General features: G+C 37.1%; 1 protein-coding gene and 1 long non-coding RNA gene across 4 annotated transcripts; one reads left to right on the forward strand and one right to left on the reverse strand.

Annotated features, from left to right (window-relative positions):
* The first annotated feature begins 795 nt into the window (after positions 1-795).
* LOC127497977 (uncharacterized) lies at positions 796-5,807 on the forward strand. Of its 3 annotated transcripts, XR_007925730.1 has the most exons (6): positions 1,096-1,110; positions 1,899-1,970; positions 2,335-2,387; positions 2,540-2,604; positions 4,147-4,213; positions 5,426-5,807. It is a non-coding gene; the product is annotated as an uncharacterized LOC127497977 (long non-coding RNA). The 3 variants fall into 3 exon arrangements; XR_007925731.1 differs by lacking the exons at positions 1,096-1,110; positions 2,335-2,387 and adding an exon at positions 796-861 and having other exon boundaries at positions 5,426-5,799; XR_007925729.1 differs by lacking the exon at positions 2,335-2,387 and having other exon boundaries at positions 1,093-1,110; positions 5,426-5,799.
* A 1,330-nt stretch (positions 5,808-7,137) lies between these two features.
* nrsn1 (neurensin 1) lies at positions 7,138-15,446 on the reverse strand. Its single transcript, XM_051866828.1, has 3 exons — positions 15,309-15,446; positions 12,719-12,925; positions 7,138-9,173 (listed from the first exon to the last, which is right to left on the reverse strand). Exons 2-3 carry the CDS (start codon positions 12,914-12,916, stop codon positions 8,775-8,777), a joined length of 597 nt encoding a protein of 198 aa, XP_051722788.1. The 5' UTR covers positions 12,917-12,925; positions 15,309-15,446; the 3' UTR covers positions 7,138-8,774.
* Between the last annotated feature and the right edge of the window lie 7,183 nt (positions 15,447-22,629).

Below are 22,629 nucleotides of genomic sequence, written 5' to 3' on the forward strand. Positions count from 1 at the left end.
GAAACAGCGATCCTGGAATCGTGTATTAGGCCTCCCGCAGCTCCTCGGTCGCACTCACCCTCGCCAGCCGACGAAACGCACCTCCCACGCAGCCAGAAGAACCTCAAATATAGCGGGTATTTGGGGCACTATCTGGTCCTCACGGTATCCGTCATAATGCAGGAAACAACAATGCTTACACTCGCTGTCTCTTGCTGTCTCGATTGACTGGCAAATTAACGACACCGGGATGTCGTATAAACGCTCGCAGCGAACTCAAAGAAACGTTAAACACAAATGAAAAAGCCTCGTGTGGTTCACACGCAATCTATTGCAATTTCGAGATTTTAAACTAGTAAATCATTAATCACTCTATTACTGCGTGCAGAGCGTCTCTCAAATTGCTGCGCGTATCACATTGCCGCCTTGTCAATCACCCCTCTCAAACAACAACTCACATTACACACAACACCGGTGAAGGCGGGATTTAACTCTCATAAACCAATAAATTAAAGAAAGACCTAGCTTGTAGGTTAAAACCACGTTTTTCACATGTGTATAACAATCAAACTTGACACTTGATCGCGTTCTTACTCACACAGCAGGAGTCTCCTAGGCGGATCCGCATTCAAGTCGCCAAACCCGCGTGACTGTCACATTCGGTTTGGCGCCGCCCAGAGGATCAGCTCCGCCTCCGGGCGGAGTAAATTCCGGGTAAATTCTACTGTCAATCAGCGGATCCTGAGCGGACCCAAGTCGGATCCGCGGACGCGCACGCGCCTTTACTGTAACGGTTGAACCACAGTACACCAAGAGCCGAGACGAGAGTCGTATCAGTGGAGACTTTCTTTGCTGGGACACGGTTGCGCTGAACCCTCTTGAGTAAGTTTATTGATATCATCATGTATATTAATCCCAGATAGCACACATACGTGTGGCCGACTTCGGCCTCATATCTGTAACATCTAAGAAGGATCGGCCAGGCATAGGCGCGTGTCTTCAGTCAGTGCTCTTTCCAGCTCGTCGGATCACAACTGCAGGCCGATGCCGCGCTTATCTGTTTGAGCGTGACCATTCATCTCTGCAACCCACGAGAGAAATGGCGACTCCGGCGAGATCTGTGGTTTTCAGGTAAGTTTTCACTTTAAGTAAATTAGAAAAATCTTTTGTTAATTCTGTGACACTTAAAACTTACTAAGGCACTCGGTTTACTACAGGCAGTTTGTAATCACAATTTATCTGAATTTGTATCCAAATTATCTGAACATATCTCGTCCTCTGCAAAATAAACGGATCAGGTCCTAAACTGGTAATGGTAAATGTTTATTTATGTAAATGCTGCGTAACTTTGACGTGTTTTAATGGGCGCGCGCTTTGAAAATTCAAACGCTGGAGAAGTTACCATGGTAACGCGGCAAGGCAGTAACGGACAAGCTGCAAAATCTCCGTCTCTCGCTGTTGCTTTCTCTGCTTTCGGGTGAGTTTAGTCCCTAAAATCACATAAATAATATAAAACTGTTCTGGATACGTTTCTTACCTGTAATTGACAGCTCCTGTCGAATATTTACTTTATTGAAATAGTTTATTTTCTTCGAAAAAGTCCGTTAGCATAACCGTTTTCAGAACTGTTTGGCTAATATACTGAGCTCTTATGAAAGTTTGCGTTTTTAATCACATCTTTATGTGCAGAAGAGAGGCTTTGATAGTTTTGTTAAGGTTTTGTTGGTAATCTGTCAATGGGTAATTGGAAGTGAGCTCATTTATTTAAACTGCTGTACTGACATCACTTACAGGAAGCGCGAAAATCGAATGAAACGAAATGAAATGATCTTTCATGGTAAACAAATTACCTCGATTACATTTAATGTTTAATAATTTAATACCAATCACATTGAAGAAAAAATGTTCTGTGATTTCAGGAGTGAAAAAATAATTCTACAACACCGGAGGGGAAAGAGCTGCTGACAGAGGAGAAACTTTATGAAACTCAGGTGAACTGAGAAAGCTTATTAAATAACTTAATACGCATTTTTCCACAAAGGGTAACACTTTAGTATGGGAAACAATTCTCACTTTAAACTAGTTGCTTATTAGCTGTTTATTATTACTTATAAAGCAGATATTAATGCCTTATTCTGCATGACCTTATTCTACAACATCCCTAAATCCTACCTGATATCCACCCTTAAACGCTATAACTACCTTACTGTCTATTAATAAGCAACATATTAAGAGTTTGAGGCAAAAGTTAATAGTAAATATGTTTCCCATACCAAAGTGTTACCCCACAAAATATTTTACCTATATCACCATGCATGTTATTTTCTTTTGCAAAATTATTTTTTAATATTACAGTTTGTAAGGTTCTGACATCCAAATGTAAGTAACACAGAGCAATATAAAATGAAGTAAGCCTAAAACAAATTCTGTTAATACATTTTTGTATATTCTGTATATTCTACTTTCTCTTACCTGCATTTCACCTCTGCTGTAGCTGGTTTGATTCTAATGAACCTGACATTAAATAGGCTCTGTGATAAACTGTTTGTTATGTTCCTAGATTCTTCCATGCTGATGGCCTGCACTCCTGTCGAAGAAAATCTCAGGCTAAAAACCATATAACCAGTAAGCAAATCCTCAAACATACACTACTGTTCAAAAGTTTGGGGTCTAAGATTTTTTTATGTTTTTGAAAAAAAAAGAAAAGAAAAAAAATCACATTTTAAAATCATTAAAGGGTTAGTAGTTCACCCAAAAATGAAAATTCTGTCATTTATTACTAACCCTCATGTCGTTCTACACCCATAAGACCTTTGTTCATCTTCAGAACACAAATTAAGATATTTTTGTTTAAATCCGATGGCTCAGTGAGGCCTGCATGACATTTCCTCTCTCAAGATTCATTAATGTACTAAAAACATATTTAAATCAGTTCATGTGAGTACAGTGATTCAATATTAATATTATAAGGCGACGAGAATATTTTTGGTGCGCCAAAAAAACAAAATAACGACTTATATAGTGATGGCCGATTTCAAAACACTGCTTCAGGAAGCTTCGGAGCGTTATGAATCAGTGTATCGCCAAACTGCTGAAATCACGTGACTTTGGCGCTCCGGACAGCTGATTCGACACGCCAATTCATTATGCTCCGAAGCTTCCTGAAGCAGTGTTTTGAAATCGGCCATCACTAAATAAGTCGTTATTTTTTTTAATTTTTTTTTTTTTGGCGCACCAAAAATATTCTTGCCGCTTTATAATATTAATATTGAACCACTGAACTCACATGAACTGATTTAAATATGTTTTTAGTACATTAATGGATCTTGACAGAGGAAATGTCATTGCTGGCTATGCAGGCCTCACTGAGCCATCGGATTTCAACAAAAATATCTCAATTTGTGTTCCGAAGGTTAATGAAGGTCTTACGGGTGTGGAACGGCATGAGGGTGAATAATAAATGACAGAATTTTCATTTTTGGGTGAACTAACCCTTTAACCCCTGGTTGTTTCAGGAGAGTGTCTGTGAAAAGCCTTTAGGGTAAAATAATCAGCGAAATGAGATGAGATGACAAATAATATTATATTGTTTGTATTTATGATAAACTATATGAAACTATATGATAAACAGGATGTTATGGTCATTAATATATTTTCTCTAGGTCTTTTTGAGTTATTTATGTATATGTATTTTTTACTAATACATTCTTAAATACGTTTTACTAAATATTTGGTAACACTTTACAAGAAGTTTCATTAGTTAATGTATTAACTAACATGAACTAACCACGAGCAATACATTTGTTGCTGTATTTACTAATCTTCGTTAATGTTAGTTAATGAAAATACAGTTGTTCATTATTTGTTCATGTTAGTTCACAGTGCATTAACTAATGTTAACAAGATTTTAATAATGTATTAGTATCTAATGTTAACTAATGAACCTAATTGTAAAGTGTTACCAAATACTTAAATACTTTAAATGCTGACTGGTTCAGGGGGTCGACAACTTTAGGCATTTAAGTTATTTTTCACATAAATCTGGTCAGCTTACACACTGCTCATACTCTTAGCCTCTAAAATGTTTGAATTGAATCACCAATACAATATCAGGGGGTAAAGATGTCATTAGAGTTCTTACAATTATGGCTGTGCTCTTGTTACTAGATGAGATGTGATCCCCAGCGTTTGGCGCTGAGATTCTTCAGGACAAGGCCTTGATGCCATGAAGATGGTGAGTTTCCCCAATAGCTGCCACTACCCAGATCAAGAGATTGAACACAACTTCAATCTGTATTAGTCTAATTTTGATAGGTATATATGTAGTGCTGGGCGGTATACCGGTTCATACCGAATGCCGGTATTTATTTTTGTTATGAAATGAATTTTGATGATACCGCAATACCGGTATGTGTCGCTTAACCAACGTTCGGAACGCGGCGCAGCCTGTCACTAATAAATACATTAATAAATACACTGACAATTCAAAGAAGAATGGGCAAAAATTTAACTGCTTTATTCTTTTTGTGTTAAACTTACATGTGTCATTTATTCAGAGACTGTAGTGCTCTTAAATGTACTGAAAATATCCTTAGACAGTTTAAATGTTCTTCCGTGTTTCTCCCTCGTTTTGGCAGTTTGTTGTTATATAGGGTTAGATTTTTTAAATGCTTAAGGTGCCCTCAACTCTTTTTTTTTTTTTTTTTCTATCCCTATGGTCATATTTTAATATTCATGTGTCTGTAATGAGTGTGTTGCAGGTCTGTGTTTTATTGGTTGTTGTCTCCCCACAGCATCATTTTGTGGGGCTTTGTAAACCTGTATTAACTCTAGTGTGGAATTTTTCTACAATATTCACTCATCATGACAGTAAAACAGGGCATTCTAGTCAATCTACTGCAGTTTTTCCTCTCTCAATCAGTAGAAAATGTGGTTAACGCCTGGTCATGCATAGGGGAAAAAAATACCGTCATATACTGTGAAACTGATATCATTTTGAAAAATACTGTGATATAAATTTTTGGTCATACTGCCCAGCACTAGTTAAGAGTTTATGTAATGTAATGTTAAGAGTTTGCCTCCAAATAGAATGTATGTAGGACCCTAACAAACTTAAAACATTACAAAACCACACTGATTTATCCACATACAATATGTGCTCTGATCAAGGAACCATTTAATACCACTGATATTGTTTGAACATTTTGGATGTCTTTTTTTAAACATCCGATAGCAAAAGGCGCAGCACACCTTACCCTGATCACGAATTCATAGTTTACCCACCTCTTATTTTAACCACCACAACCCTGTTTATGACTTTGTAAGTCATGTTTCTTTTTTAATTTAATCTCCTTAATGCCTATCTCATATATTGTATTGTGTAAGCATACTTGGCTTTGGATGCTACATTCCATAAACATAAACATATCTGTCTGTTTGATTACAGGTGCTGTGAGGAAAAACACGGTGACACAGTCAGCCACGGATGTGGAGGTCACCAAGCACGCAATCAGGTGGTTCAACCTGGCGGCGGATCGGGCAGCGAGGAGACGTGTCCCGCCTCCATCCACACAAATGGAAAAATAAGCAATAAATAACCTTTTTATTGAACTTCTTGTCGTTCGCCAGTTATTCATTTTCTGATATTTTAGCTGTGCATTTCATTGAAGGTGTAGCCTAATAGATAAAATATTTTATGTTTACACCGACCTAGGCCTATAAAGCACTAAATTAGGTTTTGACCACAAAATGAATGTAGAGTAGCCTCGCCAACGTAGGCTACTTAACAAAAACAGAATAGGCTATAACCAATAACTTAACATAAATATAAATATCAATTTTATATTTTCATTGAGTAGTGATTACTTTTGTACAGTAAATTCATGTCTTGTCTTGACTTGAACCTTTTCTGTTAGGCCTATTTACAATATTGTTAGGGTAAAAATACAAGGCAATGCAGATTTAAGCTTAGGCCTATATTGCTGTAGTAGCCTAGGCCTAGTGATAGTTTTAGTTTTATCCTATTTTATCCTACAGCAAGTACAGAAGGGATTTTGAAAATGAGATAAACGGGTCCAAAACGGACCCGGGCCTAATGAGCCAGGATTTTTATGAGTCCGCGGCGGATGTATGTATCAATTTGGAGGTAAGGTTTTAATCGCGGATGCGGAGCCACGGCGGGTCCGCGATCCGCCTTCGTTGCGGATCCGTCAGTGGACGCCGATACGGGTCCGTTTCGCGGATACGTTCCGGAAGCCGCGATACCTCCGCGGCTGATACTGAATTTGGGATTTTCCTTAGTTGTCAGATATAATCATCAAAATTAAAAGAAATAAACATTTGAAATATATCAGTCTGTGTGTAATGAATGAATATAATATACAAGTTTCACTGTTTGAATGGAATTAGTGAAATAAATCAACTTTTTGATGATATTCTAATTATATGACCAGCACCTGTATATCCCACTTTTGTTGTGGCATTTATGTATTTTATGGGCTGTCTGTCTTGCCATAAAACCAATTGCCACTTGGGGGACATAAATAAAGTTGAAATTGAAGAAGTTATCTCTTTGAAATACTGCAGAGGGCAATGTCAAAGTATATGAGTTACATTTAAAATAATAAGTTAAAAAGAATAATCAGTGCTATTATTTGAGTGTTATTATTTTTAGTAGCCTTATAGAGTGAGAATATTACTATAATTTTGCATTAATTTGATTGGTTATGAGACACATGAAATCCAATGGCAATCGGTTTCACTGATATTCTTATATTCAATTATTACATTCTCACACTTTTGTAAGTGTGGTCGTTATTGTACACTCACCTTTATCGTTGTTCAGCGAATTGTCGCAGACAAAATATAGTCATTTCAAATGGAATCCACACAATCTGGAATTTCTCCTGAGGGCGTGTATGAGGTCAGACTTAACAACCAGATGGATCTTTTTGCCCGCAACATTATGTTGAAATTTTCCTAATATGACCGAATCTTTATACTAATATGACAATGTGCTATAGTCAATATTATACAATTAAAGAATGCATTACATGAATAATGGAAACCTTTTATGTACTGTGATTATTTGATATCTCTTAAATGACAATTTCAATGTGCAAATTCAGATCAAAGAAGAAAAATGATCACTAACAGACATTGACGGTAACAAACAGTTATTTTTATTCTGTTTGCTGAAAAATAGACAGGTTCCAAGAGTAAGAACAGCTCCAATACCTTCTCCTTCCCAAAAGAAGATGGCACAAACCAAACCAGAAGCTTTGATAGTTTCTGCAAAGTCACAATGTCACATACAGTATGTCATTTTAAACAAGTATCAATTCTTGAAGCAGCTTAAATTATAAATGTTATATTTCAACTTCATTTAGGCCTGTCTCAGAGATTAGATTTTTAAATATCCTGTGATTGGTTTGAGTTCATTAGCAAGCCTTGTCATTTTCAAATTTCTGAATGTATATGCAATATGTTCAACGATAATTCATAATCAATAAATAACACAAAAGATTACACTCACAGAAGCGGCTATGGTTTTCATTCTTATCAACCTACTTGAAAGTAGTTTACAATGTTTAATCAAAGTGAATAATATATAAAAAATAAAAAAAAAACGAAAGAAAAAAAGAAAGAAAGAAATGAAATGAAATACCTGCACAAAATAATTGTGTTTTTAGGAATGAGTGTCACAAACACTTGAAATGAAACTTTGAAGCCATGAAGCCAAACAACAACACAAAAAGGAAAACCAGACAGAAAGAAAAAGTGGCATTATCTCTAGAACATTAGCAGAAGCACATGGAAAGTCCTAATGGGCTCCGCTCCAATGAGTGTAATTACCTACAGACAGTGACGGCGCTTAATGTCCTCTTGAGAAAACAGAAGCTGAAGCAAGAATGATGTGCTACACAATGAGAGGATATTACATAATCCCACAGGCGCATCTTGACGTTAATCTATTTTTGCCCCTTGATATCAAAAGCAATGATGTATTTGAGTAGAACGGATGCGTGGTATTAAGATGCTGCCGCATGATGTGAAATTGTGGCTTCAGCTCTCTGGAACGCATTGCGTTCTGTCAACTAACTATTGATTGACTGTAGCAATAGAGCATGAAGCGTTCGCTTGGAGAGATTTGGAGAAAAATTGCACCTTAGATGACGGCAATGAACCAATGTGAAGGTTTTTGAATGAGCAATAACAAATCATTGTAGTTTCCGTTGACAATGTTAGTAAGGCAGCAATGATAAATTAGCCAGTAAGACGCACAGCCTTCTTTCTGCTTGTTTATGAGTGACTCTGACTAGCTCCATCTCATATATCACAATAGAAATTGTGATTAAAGCAAGAGGCTGTGAAGTAGCGAAGACTGCGAGGATTATTCGCGTTCATTGCAAGATTTGAGTGTAATGGAGAAACTATTCTTACTTATTCGGTATTAATATGCACATGCCTTGACGCCGCTGAAGAATATGTTGCTCTTTGGAACAGCTGCCTAAAGGTGTTCTGATTCCTAGCCGTTGTTATCAGCATAGCACGCAAGTATATTTGTGCTGTTTGTCTATTCAGGAGCACCAGTGTTGTGGCATGATGATCTGTAGGGTACGCTTATGTTAATCTCCATAAATACTCTCTGTACTCTTGGTCAATATAGACGAATGATATGCGCCAGAGAAAGTGCAGTATTATCTATCTCTACTGTTCCTGGAACTGTTGTTTTGTTTTGCACGAAACCATTGGAATCTCGATTTGCTGACATTTAACTGTGGCGAGGGCTGAGGTCAGGTTTCTGCGCCGGGTTGGACGCTCTGTACCTTGGAGAGCGTGACGGGCACCTTGCCCTCTCCCGGGGTGGGTGCGCGGGTGACGGGCTGAACGGAGGCCTGGATTTCAGCGAGCCGCTCTTTGAAGCGCTGCTGTAAATGGAGCTCTTCCTTCGAGCTGCCCTGAGAGCAGGCAGCCAGCAGCAGCCCCACTGCCATCCCACTGCCGCCCACACAGAAGAGCACGGCTCCAGCCAGCTTACAGGCGTCCAGTGCCCGGTTAAAACGCACTGCGCGTCCGTCCACGAAGAGCAGCTCGTCTTCTCCAAATGCCTCGAGCCGAGGTGGCGTGGCATAGCCCACCAGCAGCACAGATAACCCTGCTACCAGAATCAGACATCCCAGCGCGAGACAGACCTGACAAAGGGTGACAGAACAACCATAGTACTATATTCAACAGCATTGGCTTTAGCAGGATGACAGTACTGGCATCTGCTGCATAGATTCATTTATGATTCAACCTCAAACTGACCATCTTATGACTGCACACATAAGAATGAACTAGTAGAAAACTAGGGTCACTTTTTATATTTGGTGGCCTTAAAGGCTTAGTTCCCAAAAATGAAAATTATCTCATAATTTACTCACCCTCAAGCCATCCTAGGTGTATATGAATTTCTTCTTTCAGCCAAACACAATCAGAGTTAAATATCTTGGCTCTTCCAAGCTTTATTATGGGAGTGAATGGTACCTTAGATTTTGAAACCCAAAAAGCACATGCATCCATCATATAAGTAATCCATACGGCTCCAGGGGGTTAATAAAGGCCTTCTGAAGTGAAGCGATGTGTTTTTGTAAAAAAAAAAAAAAAAAAAAATAAGTTCATATTTATAACTTTATAAACTATAATCGCTGGCTTCCAGTAACGGCCGTATGCAAGTTGAATTCCAGCGGAACGGTGACCTCTGACCTGACATAGGATGTAGGAGTAATGTAAGCTTAGGTGAGACTAGACGCCTCTCGCGGTACAAACAAATAGGCCTGGGCAACAAACTCAAGGTCCTCTTCTCTCTTCTCAATCCTCCAACATTTCTCTTTAAAAATTCTCATTTCAGACTTCTAATTCGTGAACGGTGTTTTGTTTTGCTCTATCCTCTGCGCTTCTGTGTTTGTCAATACATCATGCATCAGATCAGAGGTCACTCTTCTGCCGGAACTAGACTCGCATATGGCCGTTAGCAGAAACCAGTGATATTTTTACTTACAAAAACATATTGCTTCGCTTCAGAAGGCCTTTATTAACCCCTAGAGCTGTATGGGTTACTCTTATGATGGATGGATGCTTTTTTGGGCCTCAAAATCTAAGGTACCATTCACTCCCATTATAAAGTTAGGAAAAGCCAGAACATTTTTAATATAACTCCAATTGTGTTTGGCTGAAATAAGAAAGCCACATACACCTAGGATGGCTTGAGGGTGAGTAAATTATGTGATAATTTTCATTTTTGGGTGATCTAACCCTTTACCTACTATGTACTTAACCATTTGATACAATCGATTTATTATTTACATACATGTTGGTGCATTATAATATAAAATAATTGCATTTAATTAACATTTGTAGTTACACTGTTAACTTTACCTCTAAAAATAACCCAACAATTACCACAAAACTTAACTCTAACCCCATTAATCCTAACCCTAACCCTACATGTACTCCTAAATCTAACCATAACTCCAACTCATTAGCAATACATGTGGGAATTTTCCAGAATGACATGTAGTAGCTACACAGTAAATACATAGTCTTGTGGGTATTTAATGTTAGTTCATAGTAGTTAGGGCCACCTAATATAAAGTGTGACCAATGAATGCAGTTCTAATTTGATCATGGGGCTGCTTTGGACCAGCTGAAAAGGTGATGGAGGGAGATTTGTTTTCTAAAAAATTCTTGGAATCAGCAGTTGAAATAGTTTTGGGAAATTCTTATATTAGAATAGAACTACATGTAGTTTGTCTATGGCAACATCCTAAACTGTAAAATGACTGTAAAAGAACTACACTTTTACTTTACAGTACAAAAATAAATATTTAAAAAATTATAAACCTCACATTTTAACCTAATAAATTAACATGTTACAAGTATGTTATATATAATTGGTCTGAACAAAAATAGTAGATTTACTCTCTAATAGTAGGTGAAAAGCAGAAATACAGCAGTTAACCTGGTTACCCCAGTACACAAAGCAGCACTGCACTTATAAGCACTACTTTATTAGCCATCATATGGAGGTAAAATGCAGGTATGATAATCATGATTATTTTGGTCAATATTGAGATCATGATTATTAAATACAATTACTCAATTACTCTGGAAACATCGTCTTGCATTTATTAAACTTGAATAATATAAAAAATTAGTAAATAATCTTGGTTTGAGCTGAACTAAACATGTCGTAGCTTGGCAGAGAGTGTATTTTTTGGCTTTTATTAAGGGGCGAAAGTGCATTTCTGTAAAGAAATGTATGTGTTCTAAATGCTGGATTTAGAACACAACACAAAAATCCAGCGTTAGCGTCAGTTCTGGCAGGTCACGTCAGTCAAGCTCGCATCAGCTGATTCCCAGGTGACTCACGTCTACCTATAGGAATATGACGCCTATAACAACATCCATATTGTCACGATCACTGTCTGTTCCTGTCAGTTCCTGGACTCCATTTCCCATAATCCTCCTTGCCAATCACATGCACACTCCACACCAATCACCAGTTGCCACATACAGCTTAGCACACTACCTGGACTATAAAGGACTTACACACACACCACCTCATGGCGAAGTCTTGATTTGCTGTTGTGATCATTACTGAGCGTTTTCTTGTGGACTGTTTCCTGGTTTCCGGTTGGATTGTTTATTCTTTGTGATTCTCTGCTGCCTGCCCTGATCTTTGCCTGTTTCCTGGACTGTGATTGTTTGCTGCCTGCCCTGATCCTTGCCTGTACCCTGATTCTGTTTGTCTGCCGCCTGCCTTGACCATTGCCTGTCCTTGTTTATGTTCCTGCCTTTGCCCCTGTCTACCTGTGTAAATACTGTTCTTAATAAAGCTTGCAAATGGATCCCTGCTCTGCCGACCCATCGTTACACATATATAAGCTCTTCAGTATTATCAGCAGCTATTGCATTCTCAGGAGCTAATTACCCTCCTCCATCCCCAGCTCCTCCTCTCTTCAGTCAGGATTGGCCTTATGATTCCCCTGAATCAAACTAATTCTTGAAATATGTGTACATGTTAAATTATTGACATTAATTATATCTGCATATGTTGGTTCTGTTTACCCTAGGGAGGTTATTGCTGCTCTCCCTGCTCTTATCCATGCTAGGCTGCATGGATGCAAAGGGAGTCCCTGCCCAGAACCATACCGCCAATACATAATCTATGCAATTATCAATCATATTTGACGATAGCGGTCCTGACAGAACGAGAGCATCATTGCAAAACTGAATGCGGCACAACAATCTTTTAATCTCAATGATCTTGTTTTCATAATCGTTGGAAGCCAAAACTGTAATTAAACATCAAATTTGATTTCGCCCAGCCTTATCTGATCGTCTGTCTTCACATGACATCTGTGTGTCAGGGTGCACTGGGTTGATACAGCGAGAGCTTTGGAGGAAGAACCAGGTTTGTGATTGTCTTCTGTGTTTCACGAACTGAAACACAGTAATTGTTTGAATGTTATATATATATATGTGTATATATATATATATATATATTAGTCAGATAGACTCAAAGTGTCAGTGTCGGTTCATGGTAAGAATAAGTTGCAAAGTAAACCATATTTTATACTGACAGTCAGAAGTCTGGCTACATGTGGCTACATTCATGCAAACATAAAAACAGGCTTACAGCTGCTAATTTTTTTTGCAGAGAAATAGCACATGGCCACCCTTCACAAAAGCTCACCTTCCAGAGCACAGAGCTCCAGCGACTAGGCGATCTCTGTGTCTGAAAATCTTCATCGCGCTCCCAGATGGAAGCAGTGCACTCCTCGTAAAACTGATGCAGGTAGGAACGCACCCCGTAACCCTGGTAACCGCTGCTGAGTGCACCATGGCTCTTCTCAGCGTAATCCGACCCACAGATCTCTGAGCAAGAAGTCATCCTTCACATCTGCACGCGCACACAAATGAAACACTGTCATTTAGTTATGCAACATGGACATTTACAATATGCATTTTATGCTCAAATTAACAGTCGGGCAACAAACAATCTCAACAAACAGCGTTTAAATTACAAAACCAAGTAGTTTTAATAAATTAATTAATAAACAAATAATTTACTAACTGACAAATAATGATTGTCCTTTTGTTAAAGCTGAAGTTTTGTATTTGCAGACCCAAACAGAATTGCAAAAATAATCCTTTTTACACAGATTTCCTGAATCCTCCCTGTCTACCATTGGTCAGGCAAACCATTGTCCTGGATTGTCCTGCTCCAAACTATAAATCAGCCTATGAGAGGTGACTCTGCATATTAATGTGGGATAGAAGAACATTAAAAATGACATGCTTCAGCTTTAAAGTAGGGCTGCAACTGATGATTATTTTGATGATCTGTTAATCTATAGATTATTTTTATGGTTGGTCAAATAATCTATTTATTATTTTTAAGATTAATTTAATTATTTTCTGGTAAGTAGATTAATCCTTTAGTTAACTATTACCAATAAATAATAACCACAACTTCTGCCATTAATCTTTCAATGTTTTATACAAAAAAAAAAATTGAAAAAAAAAAAATGAAGGGAAAAAAACAACATAAAAAAGTGCCAACAGGCATCTGTCAGTAATACAAATGTCCATGATGGCTGCATTCATGGTTACTGTTTGGGTTTGACAGCAAGGTGTGATTCCTGAAATGTCAACGCATTCCACGCAAACCGACGTATATCTGCAATCGACGTATACGATTGCGTTTACCGGTGCGAAGGCGGGGCAACCTGTCACTCACATGAGACTGACCAATAGCAAACCACAACCATCCAATCAATTCCCCATGGACAAAATCAAGTCCTGCCCTACTTTTTAGTCTTTAGTTCCTGAAGCTGTTTCACTTGGATATACATTACAATAGGAAAGAAAAGATTACAAGTTCTGTTTCATGCCGACAGCCACACTGAATAACACCAGTGAGCTGAAAAACAGATCTGATCACTGTCTTCCTCCAGTGATGCTGGGTGTGTTCAAACACCATATGGTTTTCAGTTTGAGTTGTTGTTGCTGTTGAGGTTCAGATATTAGAATTTCTAAAAGATGGTTTGCGTGATGAGAGCACAAGGGGAAATAAGGCTGTTAGCTTCCAGCAGAGCGCTGTAATTAAATCATGGCTCAGTGTGTACCTGCTGAAACCCATGAGGAAATGACTCAGCTGCCCTTCAGCATAGCTCTCTTCTGACAATATCAGTTTGTTTCATTTGAATGTTTAGTCATATCTTTCAGAGATGTGAAAATGAAGCCACATTTACTCATCGTCAGCATAATTTCAATGTCATCACTTTATAACAACATATGCTAACACGTTAGTTTATAGAGGGCATCAGTCCCCGCCCACTTTTTCAGTGGTGTTGCTTCCAGCAAGTATTTTTTTTTTTTCTATTCATTTTTCCCATAGGGATTTAAAAAAAAGTATTTAAAGTATTTGAAAATAAGACAAAAAGACAAAGATACAAGACTGTGAACTTTACTGGGAGAAAGAACTGCAATTCCATAAAGCACTGTGAACGACAATTGAAATTAAAACTATGAAGAAATATAGAACTACTGATTTAAATATGTTGATTATGTATATAGAAACAATATATTTTACATTTATTGCAAATAAATGACATTTGCCATCCATTTGGTCTCTATAAATGTCTCTCCATTTGGAGGAAATTTACATAATCAAGTCTTCTTGATAAGACAATTGTATCCACCATCTATGGATGGATACATTTTCACAAATGAAAATGCTTACATTCTGGATTCTTTCTAAATATCATACATCTGATTCATTATAAAATATAGTATCAGTAACAAATAATAATAATAATAATTGACACAATTCTGTGAATGTCTTTACATTTGGTTTGAGAGCATCTGTGTAAAGCTGAAGGTTTTCCTGTGATGATAAAGCGGTAAACGTCACAGATTACGTCATCCCAAGCTCTTCATGTCATCTGATGTTCCTGAATAGCTGAGACACTCTGTACCCGAGAGTCCCCTCATAAGAGAACTGCAAATATATATTAATAGCTGCTGGCATGTCCGATGCACCGACGAATGTTTTAAAAAACGTGTCGTTCTTATCCAACAATAAAGCACAAAACAGCATTTTACACATTTGATGATCACTATATTAGTAGATTCATCCAGCAGTCACAGTCTTGCCCATCAAATGTGTCCTTCGTGACAGACATAACAACAATGATATCTGCTATAAGAGCTGTCGAATCGACTTCGACAGGCTTCGATAGATCAGTGTTTTGCGTATAAATGAATAAAAGTGAATATACCTGTCATTACCGGGCTGGAGCGCGATCCCTGCTCTTCTTCACTCTGCACAGCCGACGATGCGTTCGACTCACAGCGACGCACTGCGCATGCGTTACATTCACAGAGGTGGGAGTCTATCCTGATCAGATGCTTCTCTGAGTCACCTGAAAAAGAGTGTGATGCATTTTAATGAGGTTTAAATCCCTTATCAAATGAAAGAAGCTGCGTTGTCCTTCCTCATATGTTACTCGTCTTAATACTATATCATATCATTAATATTTCACTAAAGGTGGTGATTCACAATCATAGGCTATTAAATACCCAAAAGAACTAGCCTAATGTATTTTTGCATTGTGATTAAACGCATTTAAGCTTTTAAAAGTTTCTAAACACACATGCATCGTAAGAAATTTATGACATTTGCATTATTACACAAAAGTTATAGAAAACGCCATACCTTTTTTTATTTTTGTTGTTATAATACCATCAAACATTAGGCTTGTAATTGCAGGAACGTTTTTAAAGGTTGTTTATTTAATAAAATCACTTGCATGTCTTTTTTGTTTGTTTGTTTGTTTGTTTGTTTCCAAAATAAAATATCACATTTAGAAAATGCCATTTGTAAATGCCACCCAAAGCTGAGGCAATTGGTGATGAATTCATAAAACTACATAGCTGAAATATTGCAGAAAGTCAGAATTGTTCAAACTTACACGCACATAAATCAACATGATCACAGCTTCCTGTGGAGTTAGACTAGATGAATGACTAATTTTAGATCAGAACTGTGCAGTCTACAGATAATGGCACAGGCTGTTAATCAATATTCTCTAATTAAACATATAAATAAGAACTGGTTGGTTCATTTTCTTTTAGGCTGCTTAACGACTGCAGTATTCCCACAGACTGTTTTCTATTCCAACTGTAACTAGTGAATTATTTACATCCTGAGCACTAACTATTTATTGTGAGCTTTAGGCCAAACACCATCTAATGATTAATCAATAGTCCTTCTTTCAATCACATTGTACAATTCCATGTTTCACACTGTTCTCAGTCTCCGATTGAGCCCGGCTGTAATTAATGTGTCAAGCTGCTTGTCTATGCACTTTTCTCTTTTAAGTCTTCTTTTCTATGCCTTTTTCCTTAGACCAATAGTGACACTTTAGAATACTGTTCCATTATTAATGAATAAATACACAGGAACAAAAATGAGTAATGCAATAGCCTATTAACATTCTAGTAATTGCTATTAAACTAACATGAAACTCTGATTAACTAATTAGCAAGTAAAAGGTAACTATAGTAATGACTCAAGTGTTTTCTACATCCTTCTAAAGGAACTATAGGAATTAATTGGAACAGTATTCACATTGATTACTGGAGAGTTATCATGCATTATGTTGGTGTTTTAGGGTAGGCTAAAGGCCGTTCACACCAAGAACGATAACTATAGAGATAACTATAATGATAACTATGTTAGTGTCCACACCAACGCATGATATTGTTCTGTTCATTATAAGCGCGTGCAGCAGTTTTGTCGTCTGCCGCTTTAAATGCTCGAGCTCTTTAAAGCAGTATGGATTCTGATTGGCTGTCAATATTTTTATCATTCATCAGCTGGAAAAAATCATTCTGAACGTAATTCCAACAATATTGTTTCTCTGTGCAGTTATTGTTATATTTGTGGTGTGGATTCTGCTATTCTTTTATATTTAGAATGATTTTTAAAACTATATCTTAATCATTGTTGTCATAGTTATCGTCCTTGGTGTGAACAACTTTAGACTGCCAATGTTATATTTAAAGTTATATTTAGCTTGCTAGTGTGGAAACATGCCCAAATAACTTGATTGAATTGATTCAATCAAGTTATTTGGACATGTCTGGGTTTAGCTGAGTTTACTCATTCTACTTGAAGTATTTGAGTAGAGATAACATGAATCCATCATATGAAATGATGAATCATGATTGAATCAAGTTTATTCAAAGTTTTTTCATTTTGAGTTGTTTAGCAGATTTTTTTTTTATACTTTCTTTTATTTAAAGTGATTTACAGACAAGGAATTCATCATCAAAAATATATACAGTGGCAATTTACATGATTTTTTATTTTTTTAATTTTTATTTTGGCACCCAGTCAATTTTGTGGTCTGAAATGGTTTATGCACCAAATATTTCCAATTTCATGGCATCTGTACTGTCATGGCATGTTTCCTTGTCCCCCATGGGGACCTTGCATCGACATGCACACACAAGCCATTGACTCAGTACAGAGACTTGGAAACTGCCTGTAATGTTTTTATCATGGGAGCTTCTATAGCAACCACTTAACGATCTGTTGCTCCAGTGAATCTGCTCCATCGTAAACTACACAATGGATTTCTTGGAATAAGAGTCCTGCATTACCTTTTCAAAGCATTTTACAGCCGTTCTGACTTTTATATACAGTTGGGTACAAAAGCCTCATGAGCTTCATTTGACTAGATAATTTTTTTTTATGAACATGCAGATTTTTCTGTTTATAATAATAGGTTTTGCTGTGAACTAGTACCCGATTTGCATTACAGGGTGAATTTTCTTTTCTTTCTATTCTAACATGGGCATTTCTCTGTTGTTCTGCTTTCAATCTCATTATATTATAGTGTTTAACAGTGAATGAGCACCTGGCAAAGGGTCTGATTACAGTGTATGCACACTCTTCCCAGCATGCAAGATTAGTCACAGTGTATCTTTCCTGCATCTGTAAATAAGGAAATTTTTAAAAGTACATGCGTATAATACAGATCTGAAATTATTTCCTCAGTTTATAATCACTGTTTTTTTTTTTTTTTTTTTTTTTGTCTGCACAGGAGCAATCTCTCTTCTGCTCTATCTTTGTGTGGACAAGCTGTGCCTCTCTTCCCGTTTCTATGGTTACAATCACAGAAAGGTCACCTTCTGGAAGTTGCTTGCGAGCCGCATGCGCTGCATGATGACAGTTCCATAATCACACTTGCAATAACAGCTGATAAAAGCAGACTTCATTAGTGTGTGTGTGAATCACTTAGATGTGTTACAAGAGCCACTACACTTACACGTTAAAAAAGCACTTTTACTCACACAGTCAGTTATATATCTGCACTACATAATGATTTAAAAATACATACTAATCTGTTGATCATGTTATGAATCTCTGAGGATCATATGAGGAAATATGGATTTCCTCCATATTCACCTGCTGGATAAACAGCCATTTTTGCAAAATTCTCTAATGGTCTGTCATTGCATTACAGACAGTGGATGATATAGTTAAAAAAAAAAAAAAAAAAAAAAAAAATGCACATGCATCTCACAGTCCCTGTACACTGACTAGTTAAACGACAATAATATTGCTAAAATAATAATAAAAATAATAATAATAATAATAAAAATATCTGAATACACTGGAGTAACTGAGTGCCACCATCTGCCTCCTAGTGGTTTGTTTTGACATGCCAACAGATTTCAGATTTCATCACACTACATGAGTGAAGGAGCAACAACAGTGGAGCTCACACACATCTATAAATCAGCATATGTTTATTTACGCATTAATAAATCCATATAAAGTGATTCTTCATGAGTCCTGACCATTCCATCAATCAAGGACACAAACAAAAGGATCTTATGTAAATGTGACCATAAAACAAGCAGATCTCTTTGTAGCCAAAGGCTTTTTTTTTCTCCCACACTTCATACAACAAATGATAAGCTCCTTCACCTGAGCTGCTGTAATGGTTGGGTAATCATTTAATAACCAACCCCTGGTTGCTCAGTAATCAGGTTACCACCCCAGACAACCTCATCTTAATTTCAAAATCTCTAATGATAGTTTTGATTGGTCATCTGTCAGCTCTCCACGCTGATGTATGGAGTTTGCTTTCATTAGCCTTTGCCTCACAGGGAGAGCGTTACTGATGTGCCGACCGCTTAATTCATCATAACACGTCTCTTACCGAGCTGAGCGTCGGAGAGCAAATGAAGATTGTTTTTGAGTAGGAAGAGACAGAGGTCAGTGTTTGTCATGTGCAAGTATAGACACAGTGTGTTATAGGCCAAGAGGAAATCTAGTTACTGAATATACCAAGGTGTTACAAATGTCATATTTGTGTTAATGTTGATTTTTATACATTTGAAAAGCATTTAAATCATTGTAAACAAATAGTATTTGATGACTCTAAAATAATCCCTTGTGAAACAGAAGTACACTTTAGCATACTTTAGCATACTTGTTATGGAAATAATATACTTTATACTGAGAACTGAATGTAATGTTTTTGGACACTTAAGTGCATGTTAATTTCAATTTAATAAAATGTATTATAGTTGAAATTCATATTAAATGCACTTTCATGGACTTTACAGTGCTGTTTTTTATATTACTGGATCTTACCGCGGCCTTTGATACAATGGATCATAGTATCCTTCTTCGTCATTTAGAACACTGGGTCAGCATAAAGGGTAGGGCCTTAGAGTGTTTTTATTTCTTATCTTAAAATAGGACATTCTCTGTAGCGCTGGGTACGTTTTCTTCTTCCTCAGCTCCTATTATTAGTGGGGTACCTCAGTGTTCCATATTGGGCCTTTTTCTTTTTTTTTCAATTTATATTTGCTTCCCTTAGGGAGTATTATTAAGAAGCATAATATTTCTTTTCATTTTTATGTGGATGACACACAGCTCTACCTACCTTTGAAAGTTGGTGACTTTATTCAGCCTTTACTGGTCTGTCTTTATTACATAAAAAAGTGGTTGTTTAATAACTTCATCCAACTTAATAAAGACAAAACAGAAATAATTATTTTTGGTCACTGAAAATTTAGAGGTGGTCTTTTCAATGAGCTCAGTAAGCATTTTTCTTCACTTTCACCCCAGGTCCTGAAGAAATCTGGGTGTCATTCTTGACTCTGAACTTTGAATTCTGTTGTTAAGAATAGCTTTTATCAGCTATGAATTATCTCTAAATTTAAATCATTTTTGTCTTTTCAGGATTTGGAGAAAGCTATTCACACCTTAATTTCTTCACGATTCCACTATTGCAGCTCTGTATTCTTCCTCAGACTTTTCTTTCACACCTCCAGATGGTTCAGAATGCAGCTACAAGGCTGTTGACTTTGGCAAAGAAATGTGATCAAGTTACCCCAATTTTTTTTTTTTTTTTTGATATTGTGAAGAATGCTGGGAAGTTTTGGTGACAATGACTTCCACTGAGACATTTCTCTAAATATCTTCTTTTATGTTCCACAGCAGAAAGAAAGTCATACAGGTTTAAAACAACATGATGGAAAGACTTTTTTGCGAACTGTTCCTTTAATGGTACTGAATGTTTTTTTTTTGACTATTCTAAAGTATAAAAATACCATAAAATGTTTCAAATATTTATGAAACATGCTAAGTTCACATACTTGTTTCTCCGAAAAACAGTGCTAGTTATTATGCTTTAAAGTGTGCGTTTCGTGTCGGAATGTCTATTTTTGTTTTGGTCTGTGTGATCCCGCCCGCTGCCAGTTTACCCAATAGATTTCCGACAGCCCGGGTTGCCAGTTGGCATAAAATACACCGTATTGCAGCCTTGGAAGCCAGCAAATGAACTAGGTCAGAGATTGCGGCTTCTACCCAAGCTAAAAAGCCTCGGCATCCATCTAATAAGCTCTATGACCAGATGCATATGAAAACGCAGAAAAATCAACTCTTACACCTTACATTCTTCTCAAACTGGCAACCAGTGTGAGCGTCGAGTCTGAGGAGGACCCTCTCCAAAATTTTTAATTTGGACTGCAGTACCCATTGCAGTACTACCTGTCAATACTACATACTACACCTTTAAGTACACTTATGCAGCCTTTTTGCATTAACCTTTTATTATCTGCAAGTAGTTTAAAAATATAAGAGATTTTAGAGTACACTACAAGTTCTCATTCAACAATTGTGCACACTTTTTTTACACAAGGGATGGCAGGGTAGGAGATTTGTTGCAGAAACATTTTTTGTTATGCTGGTTGAAAGTCTCTTCACATCCTGATAGTAATCACTAAGTTAAGTGGTCTAAAAGTATTTATATATTTATATCATCTGTGGAAGGCGTAGGACCATAAAATGTTCGTCTAATCATTGCATTCGGTCCGAATGCAGAGTACAGACGTCAGCCACGGGCACCGCAACCAAAACAGCAGCCACCTTTTACGGTTCCTCGTGAACCAAAACAACGAGCTTATGCTGCGTTCACACCATAAATACCGTGATGTGGAAGAGATGGAAACCCGTGACGACGTCATACTCAGAGCAATTTGTGACTCGAATATATGTGTTTCAATTTCAACACTATCTACGCCGAAATGAATCTGCAGCATTCAGGTGGTACAGGTCAGTGCTCTTCAAGTTGTTTATGTTCATTATTATTGTGAAGTTATGTGCTTTGAGATATGAGGTAGTTTAACGTTGTCTCTCGTGACCCTTTTGTTTGCTCCTTGCTGTACTCGTTCATGTGTTTTGGAGGAGGCATGGCTTTGTAGAGCGCTCTGAAGGGAGGGTGGGATCTTAGCTTTCAAAGCTAGCTCGATATTGCTAGCCTCTCTGAAAATGACCTACCCTACCTTTAAATTATATAACTTTCAAATAAAAAGTGATAACATCAGTGTTTTCCTTTCACATCGAATACATGTTTGTAAGAAGTAGGCTAATAATAAAGTAATATGCTTAAGTTAGCTATTAGCCTTTTAACTGTAGTCATCACAATCATGAATTGTAATTCAGAAATGGAAAACATGTTAATCAAAAAGAGGTGCTATTGTCTACATGAACTGCATTTGTAATGTGTGTGTGTGTTTTAATAATCTAATAGATTGAACAAATAAATAACAGTGTTATGTCACTGATCCCACAATGGTATCTTAAATGTTGTTCATGGTCATTTAGAGTCACAGTAGCCTCGCTCGCTCTGCTCTCAGCAGGCTACAGTATTCCTGTGGTTCAATGCTGTTTTTTTCCAGATGAAAGATATATATATATATATATATAAAAAAAAAAAATTGCAGACAGACTTTGATAACTGATGTTTTCTAGTTTGAATATGTCTCTTCACTCCACTTATACAGGGAATCTAATTTGACCCATATCATTATTCTGTCTATACTGAGTTCAGTCAGTGCAATATTTCCATTAACACATAATATTGCCTTTTCAGTGAAAATCAGCTCAGTCAGTCTATGTCTGTATTCATTTCTTTCTATTCTAACCTTATCCCAGAGCTGCAATAACCTGCTCAGAGTTTCAGACGGTACATCATTTACCCAGTGACTCTCAGTGCGATCATGCCATGTTCA

This window comes from Ctenopharyngodon idella, chromosome 16 (genome assembly GCF_019924925.1).
Source record: "Ctenopharyngodon idella isolate HZGC_01 chromosome 16, HZGC01, whole genome shotgun sequence".
Classification (NCBI taxonomy): Eukaryota; Metazoa; Chordata; class Actinopteri; order Cypriniformes; family Xenocyprididae; genus Ctenopharyngodon; species Ctenopharyngodon idella.